The sequence below is a fragment of the Orycteropus afer genome, unplaced genomic scaffold (assembly GCF_000298275.1).
Source record: "Orycteropus afer afer isolate SDZICR_OR568_19922 unplaced genomic scaffold, OryAfe1.0 scaffold00015, whole genome shotgun sequence".
In the NCBI taxonomy this organism is placed as follows: Eukaryota; Metazoa; Chordata; class Mammalia; order Tubulidentata; family Orycteropodidae; genus Orycteropus; species Orycteropus afer.
Window position 1 is genome coordinate 1,207,756 of NW_006921602.1, and position 10,108 is coordinate 1,217,863.

The 10,108-nt window shown below is 37.7% G+C and overlaps 1 protein-coding gene across 1 annotated transcript in view; it reads left to right on the forward strand.

Annotated features, from left to right (window-relative positions):
* Positions 1-8,747: 8,747 nt before the first annotated feature.
* Positions 8,748-10,108, forward strand: part of MYO9A (myosin IXA) — a 441,307-nt gene continuing 439,946 nt past the window's right edge. The window contains exon 1 of the mRNA XM_042783070.1: positions 8,748-9,587. Coding sequence (XP_042639004.1) covers positions 8,748-9,587 — 840 coding nt within the window. The remainder of the gene's footprint in view (positions 9,588-10,108) is intronic.

Here is a 10,108-nt window from a genome sequence, read left to right on the forward strand (position 1 = left end):
TGTGTGTGTGTGTGTGTGTGCGTGTGTGCGCGTTCTTCTTCACTTCTGATGCTGGGAGACCATTAGCTGCATCTTAGATGGCTGCTTGAAAGCTTTTAAGACGCCAGTCGCTACTCACCAATGTAGGATGTGGAGCAACACTTTTATGTATTTTGTTGTGCCAGTTGAGTCTGGTGTACCCCAATACTGTGGTCCTGAGGTAGTAGCTCTATTGAATCTCTCTCCCATAGTGTTGGGATGTCTGTGAGGAATTACTCTGTGTTTGTCTTCTATTGTTTCTGTAAGGACTGCAGGTATTTTGTGTCACTGGTGTCTGTACAAGATTAGCCTCAGCTGAGTCTATCCTTGTTCTAGAGTATACCCCTATTCACTGACCCCTGTCTGATCATCTCAGGTGTTTAAGTGTTTATCTGTTAGTGTTTGGTGTTCATGGCAATGTGATATTGTGGACACATTGGTTGGTTTTAACATTTGTCATCTATCTCTTATGAGCACAATTCGGTGTCCTCTCATTTTCCAATGTTATCGTGGTGGTCATATATCCTTCCTGTCTATAAGCTTATTTACTTTCGATATTTCCATAACTGGGTTGGTTTCTGGGTTATGTCATCATGTGTGTTAATTATTGGTGGTTGTTTGCCATTGTTGGGTCTCTGTCCAAAGGACTCCCTTTAGCATCTCTTGTAAGGTTGGTCTGGTTTTAACAAATTCCTTTAATTTCTGCTTATCTGAAAATGTCCTGATTTCACCATCATATTTTAGGGACAATTTTGCTGGGTATATAATTCTTGGAAATTTTTCTCTTTCAAGGTTTTATATATGCCATCCCGCTGTCTTTTCACCTGTGTGGTTTCTGCTGAAAAATCAGAGCTTTTAGGCTTATTGGTTGCCCTTTGTAGGTAACTTTTTGTTTTTCCCATGCTGCTTTTAGGATTCTTTCTTTGTCTTTGGTTTTACTGAGTTTGATGATGATATGTCTTGGTGATTTTCTTTTGGAGTCTGTTCTGTTTGGGGTTTGTTGGACTTCTTGAATGAATATATTCTCATCTTTCATCATACCAGGAAAATTCTCTTCCAACAAATTTTCAACAATTTTCTCTATGGTTTTATTTGTCTCTTCCTGTTCTAGAATTCCAGTTATATGTGGTTTATTCCTTTTGATGGTATCCCACATGAATCTTATGCTTTCTTCATTTTGTTTTGATCTTTTTTCTGATTGCTCCCTTTCCAAAGACGTATTGAGGTATTTGTCTTCAATATCACTGATTCTCTCTTCCGTTGATTCGATTCTACTCCTTTGTCCATTCAATGTGTTATCTGTTTCTGAAAATTTAGTATTAAATCTTCTGGATTTCTATGTGTAGATTTTGTATTATTTTAAATTTTTCATTTATTTTGTCCTTTTGTTCTTGTATTGTTTTTCAAAATTGTTGTAGGGTTATCTCTGTGTTTTCCTCAGTTTTGTCCATGTTTTCCTTGATCTATCAATCTGTTGAAGGTGCCTAAATACAGTTCTTCTGAATGCCTTATCAAGGAATCCCAATGCTGCTGCTGCTTCTTGGATGTGTTTTGGGTTTGCATCCTGGTCCCTTGTTTCTCCTGGTTTATCTTGCTTCTTTGTGTGGACTGTGATGGTTTGTTTTCTCCGAGGCATTGTGATGTTTTTGTGTTTATATTTAATTTGTGATTGTATGTTGGAGTGACTTGCCCATGATTTTTGTTTTCTTTGGATGTTTCTACGTAAGCAGAGTATTGTGCTCCTCTGTTTGCTAGTTGGCAGCACTTAAGCCTTCACCACCTGTCTCCTTTCCTGTTGTCAGCCTTCATATGTCCCTGCCATCCTTGGCAAACAGAGCCTATTCTCAGGTCCCTAGAATCCGAATGAGAATGCTGTCACTTCAAAATCCAATATGACTGCTCAGTTTTTTTTTTTTTTTTGTGAAGAGCCGTATAATAGATGTTTTGCTCTATGGGCCATATTGGTCTCTGTCACAACAACTTAATTCTGGTGTTGTAGTGTGGAAGCACCCATAGATAATTTGTAAATGAATGAATTACAAATTGAATTAAAGGACTGGATAACATCCAGATAGAAGACCACTGGGTTGAGACCAGAACTGTGAATAATAACAGAATCTTTAAAGTGAGGTAGAAAAGGAGCTATAAAACTGAGTCAGAAAATGAGTGAGTGTATTAGGAAGAGTATAAGAAGAATAATTATCACCTGAGGTCAGAGTTTTAAGAAGATGGGCACCTTAGTCAATTGCTATAGTGTAGTGTTTTTATTTTTATTTTTTAAATATATATATTTTTAACTTTCTGTGGTAATTTGACTGAAAGTTTACAAATTGGTTTTCCATTCAGTTGCTCATACGTGTTTTGTTGGTGACACTGAATGCATTCCACACAGTGCAACAACACTCTTCCTGCTTTTTCCCTGTGGTTTCTATTTCCATTTGTCCCCCTTTTCTCTGCATTCCTGCCTTCTGAGCTTTAACCCTGGGAAAATGCTGTTCTTTTGATCTCGTGTGGTTGATTGTTCTTACTAAGGAGTGTGTACCTCCCTGGTGTTACTGTTCACTTCCTAAGCCTGTCTGTTTGAAAGTTGAGACACAGGGTAAATTCAATTCCAAGCTTGAAGGGTGATTAAGGGTCATAGTCTTAAGGCTTGCAGCAGTCTTCATCAGACCAGTAAGCCTGGTCATTTTTTATTATTTTGAGTTTTGTTCACATATTTCTCCCACAGTATGCAGGATTTCCTGTTGTATCCCTTCAGAGGGGAGCTCTGGTGACATAGTGCCTAAGGCATTTGACTGCTAACCAGAAGGCTGGCAGTTCAAACCCACCAGCCACTCCTTGGAAGGAAGACTGAGCAATCTACTTCTGTAGAGATATCACCTTGGGCATCCAAAGAAGGGTCTCTATGAGTTGCAGTCAACTTGACGGCAGTGAGTTTGGTTTGTTTTTTGGTATCCCTTCAAAGTAGTTGTTGGTGATAACTGGGTACCATCTATTTTTTTCTGGTTTCAAGGTCTTGGAAGCAGAGGTTCATGAGATCCACTAGTCCTTATAGTGTAATATGTTAAAATGAGGATTGAAAAGAAGCCTTTGACTTTGGAAACTGTGGTAACTGATGACTTTTTCTAAGAGCATTGTCGGTAGCTTGCTATGTGAGAAGAGTGGTAAAGAGGTGGAGAATGGGAATATAGACCATTGATTCCAAATACTACTCTTTGGTTTGTCCAACAATGACAAAATTGCCAGTATTACACAACTTCAAAACCACTACAGAATCAAACCAGATGCCGTTGAGTCGACTTCGACTCCTGGTGACCCCATGTATGTCAGAGTCAAACTGTGTTTCAGAAGGGTTTCAGTGGTTGATTTTTGGAAAGTAGATTGCCAGGTCTTTTCCCGACACACCTCTGGGTGTACCCTAACTGCCACTGTTTGGGTTAACAGTGAGCATGTTAATAATTTGCACCACCCAGGAACTCTTAAGAACCACTGTATGGCCTGGGAATGTATATTTTTAAAAAGTTCTCCTAGATAACTCTGATTAACACTTGTGCTTGGAATTACAAATGCAGATTTTCCAAGCAGTTTAGTACAGGCTAGCTAGCCGTCTCCTCGGAAGGAAGGTTGGGCAATCCTACTTCCGTAGTGATACTGCCTCGGAAACCCAAGGAGGGGTCGCTATGAGTCGGGGCCGACTCGACGGCACATAACAACAACAACAACAACAGCTAGCCATCAAGATGGGTTGGTGTGTTGATATTTTGAGGCAACCTCTTTATCCAAACACAAAGCAGTGATTGGTAAAATAATAAAAAGAGAAAATCAAGTGGACGTAAATGGGGCTCAAAGAAAGATAAGCATTTCTGTGACTTAAAAAGAGAGTAGAACAGAAAGCAGGAATGGGACTACAAGTGGGAGCCTACAATGAGAAGCCTTCAAGTTGTTTTGGCTTCTTTGAGGTAACAGGGAGGGGCTCATTGTTGGAAGCCATAGACCAGGTTAGGGTCCTCTCTTGGGGGAAATGTTTCTAAGTTTAATTCTATGACTACCATATTGTACAACTTTAGGGATCAGATTGTTATTATGCAGTACATTCTTGGAGTAGTGAAGTGCACAGCATATCTGGCTGTAAGGAGTAGCTTTGCTGCTGACTGCTGCCAGAGGCCACGGCATTACCTGGGCATCGTATTCTGGTGTACTGTATGGACGGTGGGATTCCTGCCACTGAACCACCAAGCTTCCAGGAACCTGCTGGCTCTGTTGTTGCAAGGAAGAATCTCTTGATTTAAATAAGCCAACTATAAGAAAAATATTTGAGGGATACCTGGGGAAATTTGAATATTAGCCAAGTATATAATATTAAAATTGTTAAGTTTTAAGGTCCAATTATGGTATTACAGTTGTATTTTCAAAAGAGGTAAATAGTAGTTTTCAGTAAATGTTTGTGTGAAAACCAAAAAGAATTTTCCTCAAAGTAGGTACCTGTAAAGGAAAATTCTCAAATAAAGCCTTCTAACACTAGGAAAAATATGTAACAAAATCAGGAATTAAAAGAGCAGTTCACTCTGGATCACATAAAATATTGCTGTTGTTAGGTGCTGTTGAGTCGTCTCTGACTCATAGTGACCCTATGCACCGCAGAATGAAACACCGCTCGGTCCCACGCCAGCTCTGTGATCCTTGCTATACTTGAGCTCATTGCTGCAGCCACTGTGTCAATCCATCTCGTTGAGGGCCTTCTCTCTTTCACCGACCCCCTCCGCCTTACCAAGCATGACATCCTTTTCCAGGGAGTGGTCCCTTCTGATGACATGACCAAAGTAGATGAGATGAAGTCTGGCTGTTCTCACTTCCAATGAGCATTCTGGCTGTATTTACTCCAGGACAGAATTACTAGTTCTTTTAGCAGTCCATGGTACTTTCAGCATTCTTTGCCAGCACCACAACTCAAAAGCATTAGTAATTTTTCAGGCTTCCTTATTCATTGTCCAGCTCTCACATGCATATGAGGCAATTGAAAATATTAGTCCAAGAAATATTGAAGTACATATTTAGGATTTTCAGAGAGTTAAAGTAGAGAATAAAACAAAACCAAAACCTATTGCCATAGAGTTGATCCTGACTCTAAGTGACCCTATAGGACAGAGTAGAACTGCTACATGGGGTTTTCAAGGCAGTAAAAATTTACTGAAGCAAACTGCTGCATCTGTCTCCCATGGAGTGGCTGGTCAATTTGAACTACCAACCTTTTGGTTGGCAGCCAAGTGCTTAACCACTGTGCCACCACAGCTCCTGTTAGAGCCCTATCTGTTGACCTCTTGGTTACCAGCCCTGTGCTTTAACAAGAGCTCTATAGATAATATAACTCTCTTACCTGGAGTACTAACCTATCGCGGTTGACTGTATGGAAGCTGAAAACAAAACTAACCTAAGGATTGGTAGTTTGAACCCACCCAGTGGTGCCTCAGAAGGAAGGCCTAGTGATGTGCTTCTATAAAGATGATAGCTCAGAAAGCTATAGAGCAGTTGCACTCTGTAACACACTGGTTGCCGTAAGTTGGAATTGACTAATAACAGATTTGGTTTGGTTTTATCTCACAGCTTATTAAGAAATTTTGTGTGGATTAAAGACCTAAGTTAAGTAAACAAAATGTAAGCCTTTTTAAAAGAAATATAAGATAAATAACTCTGTCTTAAAGCTAAGGAAAGTTTATAAAAATCTGTATCAGGAGATAAGGAGCTCTTGTGGCATAGTGCCTAACATTTGAATGCTAACCAGAAGGTTGGAGGTTTAAACTCAACAGCCGCCCCGCTGAAGGAAGACTGGGCAATTTACTTCTGTAAAGATTTACTGCCTTGGAAACCCAAAGGCGGTTTGCTGTGAGTCGGAATTGACTCAGTGGCAGTGAGTTTGGTTTAGTTTCTCTTTATACTAGGAGATAATAGTATGTGGGCTTTAGAGACAGACTGCTTGCTTTAGATTTCAGCTTTATGATATTCTAGTAATGACTTTGGGCAAGTTACATAATGTTTCTGTGTTTGTTTTCTCATTTTTAAATGAGCATGATGATGATAAAACAACTCTTATAGTAGAGTTGTGAGGGTTAAATAAAATAATTCATGTGAGGTGCTTGGAAAATTACAAGTGCAAACAACAGTAACAACAAAGGCAGTTAATGCTGTTATTAAAATAATGAAGTGTAAACCGTAAAGAAAAGGATGGATAAATCTGGCTTTATTAAAAAGAAAAACTTGTCTATAACAAAAGATTGTATAAACAAAGTAGAAAAAGATAAGCCACTCATTGGTAGGTAGATATTTGCCATATATTCATCTGAAAACTGATTAATATTCAAGACATAAGAAAAACTCAGTCACACCGATGAGGAAAAGACAGCTCATTAAAAAAAAGGGAAAATGAGTAAGTGAAGAATAAATGAAGAAAATGAATACGTAACATTGCCCATATGGCAAGTGAGTAGTAAAGTTAGCTGCTCATTCTTGCTACTAATCCAGGGAACACAAATTAAAATAATAAGATAGCTTTTCATACTTATTGGGTTGGGAGAAACTCAAGTCTGACAATACTACTATTGGCAAGGAAGGCAAGAAGTGGGAACTCTTCTTCACTGTTGTGAAGTAGTAAGATGATACAACCACTTTGGAGAGCATTTTATCCATGTCTGGTAAAGTTTGAAGATACCTAAAACCCAATTCCACTCCTGAGTATAAAGCCCAGTGAAATTCTAGCGATGGCACATACAAAAACATGTATGAGAATTGCAGTGTAAGAGTGGAAATAATATAAGTTGTTTACTGGAAAGAGAGTAGATTAATATTGTGTAATTACACAATTGGATATTATTTGGCAGTTAATAAAGTATAACTGTATGTATCAGCATTTATAAATAGGAAAGGACAATATTAAGTTTCAGTGAGAAGCTAATTATTAGTATATTATGATATCATGGTATTCTATATATAATTTATAGAGACCCCTACACACATGTAGTAAATGTATAAAAACATCTGTGAGAGTAATATCAACCTCAGGATAGTGATCATCTTTGTGGAGCAATGGAAGGAGTTTTAACTGTATCTCACATATTTTATTTCTTTATAAAATGATCTGGAGCAAATACAGCAATTTTAAAACTTGTTGAATCTGAGTGGTAGGTATGTGACTGATTTTTATATGTTCTATAATTTTCTCTATGTTTGAAAGATCATCTAGGGAAAGGTAAGAAACAAGTTTCTTGATTAAAGGACTTTGGCAAATGGGGTAGTAGTGTTAAGAGGGAAGTAACTGAAGATACATTTTCTTCTTTTTTAATAGCACAGCCTCTTTATATAATTAAAGGATGAAATAAGTAAAAGGGAAAGATCGGTAACACATGAGAGTGGTTTTTTGATGAAGCAAGTTTCTAATGGAGAGGGGAAGAATTAGGGTTTTATTAGTCCTAGAAAGGATGTGGAACATAATTTCTTTGTCTATAGGAATGGAAGGAGCTCTGGTAGCATAGTGCCTAAGGCACTTGACTGCTAACCAGAAGGCTGGTGGTTCAAACCCATCAGCCACTCCTCTGAAGGAAGATGGGGCAATCTACTTCCATAGTGGTACTGCCTCAGAAACCCAAGGAGGGGTCGCTATGAGTCAGGTCCGACTCGACGGCACATAACAAACAACAACAACATAGGAATGAAAGAATAAAAATGAGATGAAAGTAGGAATACATTTTGAGTTAGAGAAGTCATTTAAGGGAAATCTTTATTTTCTCAGATATAAAAATAAAAATCAATCTTCTAGAGTTTGGTAGATGTGAGATTTGAGAAGATTGGAAGGATATGAAGAACACTTAAATGAAATGAAGATAGACAAAAAGAATAGTAGCATTCAGCATTGAGTAAAATTTATAGTGATGCCAAGTCAAGGCTAGTTGTATAATTTTGTCAGCTGTGTTCAGCAAGCCAGGGATAGGATCTTTTTTGTTGTCTCTGCCACGTGTACCTCACCTGCTCATCCTGGGGGGGAGTCGGAGCCTGGAATTTCCTGAAACTATGTCCATCTCTGTAGCAGCCTTTCTCATGTGTTCTCATAGTCATAACTTCATCTAGTTTAGATCCTCTGTTTATCTCATCTTTATACACTTTTTAATGAATTTCATAAAATTTTGCTCCATCAGTGATACTCTTTCTTGATTTTCTTTATCCTGAAGAGAGTTTGGTGCACATAATTAGATTTGTGTGATTACTCCTATCCTTGTTGTTCCAGTCTTAGTGAGAGTCTTCATGTATAAGGAAAGAACTTGGTTCTAATCCCAGGTACCTTAGAAATATTTGAAATATCTGGGGATAAAATAATTCATCTTGCACACTTTGATATCTTGAATAATTGAATTATTAATAAAATAAAATATGGAAGTTTTTTTTGTTGCAAATTTCTATTTTAGGAAGTACCTCAATTTAGACAGAAACATGTATAATTATGTGATCTTCCTGAGACTATTTGCAAAACTGTTCCTATACTAAGTGAAGACTTAGATTTTGTCTTCTAAAAGGTGTAATCAGCATGATTTGTTTAGCTTTTCTTTCTTGAGCATCATAAAGCAATAATTATGTAATATGACTGCTAAATGTTTCACATTATTTTTTGTTACAGATTTCTGCCAAGAAAATGTTTTGTACAATCTTGAACATACACTGTTCGTGCTGATGGGACAGGATCCAATATGAATATAAATGATGGAGGAAGACGACGCTTTGAGGATAATGAACATACATTATGTATATATCCTGGGACAATTTCAGAAGGGACAATCTACTGTCCAGTTCCTGCCAAAAGAAACTCCACAGCTGCTGAGGTGATTGATGCTCTTATAAACAGACTGCATCTTGACAAAACAAAATGTTATGTTCTAGCAGAAGTCAAGGAATTTGGTGGAGAAGAATGGATACTCAATCCAACAGACTGTCCAGTTCAACGAATGATGTTGTGGCCCCGAATGGCTCTGGAAAATCGCTTGAGTGGAGAGGACTACCGCTTTCTTCTGAGGGAAAAAAATCTTGATGGATCAATCCATTATGGTAGTCTTCAGTCATGGCTACGGGTAACAGAGGAACGTCGCAGGATGATGGAACGAGGTTTTCTTCCACAGCCACAGCAGAAAGACTTTGATGATTTATGTAGCTTACCTGATTTGAATGAGAAAACTCTTTTAGAAAACCTACGAAATCGCTTTAAACATGAAAAAATTTATACCTATGTTGGCAGTATTCTAATCGTTATTAACCCATTCAAATTTCTTCCTATTTATAACCCCAAATATGTAAAAATGTATGATAACCACCAACTAGGAAAACTTGAGCCCCACATATATGCTGTGGCAGATGTAGCTTATCACGCGATGCTTCAACGCAAAAAGAATCAGTGCATTGTGATTTCAGGAGAGAGTGGTTCTGGGAAGACTCAAAGCACAAACTTTCTCATTCACCACCTTACTGCTCTCAGTCAGAAAGGATTTGCCAGTGGAGTAGAACAGATTATTCTTGGAGCTGGACCAGTACTTGAGGTAAGTGTATAGAAATACTTTCCTTACTCTTAAACATATCTTAAAAACTTTTATTTTCTTTTAAGTATTTGGTAGATGTTAGAAAGTGAAAAATAAAAGTAAATAGAAGTTTAGACATTATTGTAGTTACCAAGGAAAACTCTGCCTTACAAGTTCTAGTATTTCATGTTTAATTGACTTAATAAATGCACATCTTCATGTCAAATTTATGGAAAATGGGAAAACAAAAATGACAAGTGTGGAAGATTGAAGGGGAGAGGGAGGTGACGGTGGTAACTTTTTTTTTTTTTTTTTAAATGGTGTCTTTGGGTAATAGTGATGTAAAAGAATGAGATGACTAAAATCATAGCCCTCTTTGAAAGGAGAAAGCAGCATACAGAACTTCTGTAGGAAGGACTGCAATTAGATTGTGAAAGTAGGTGGTTGGTGAAAATATTCTTGCTATGGTATTTGTACCTATAAGCTGTAACATCAGTGCCTAGCTTTAAAACTTTTAAGGGTTCAGTTTTTTTTTTTTTTTT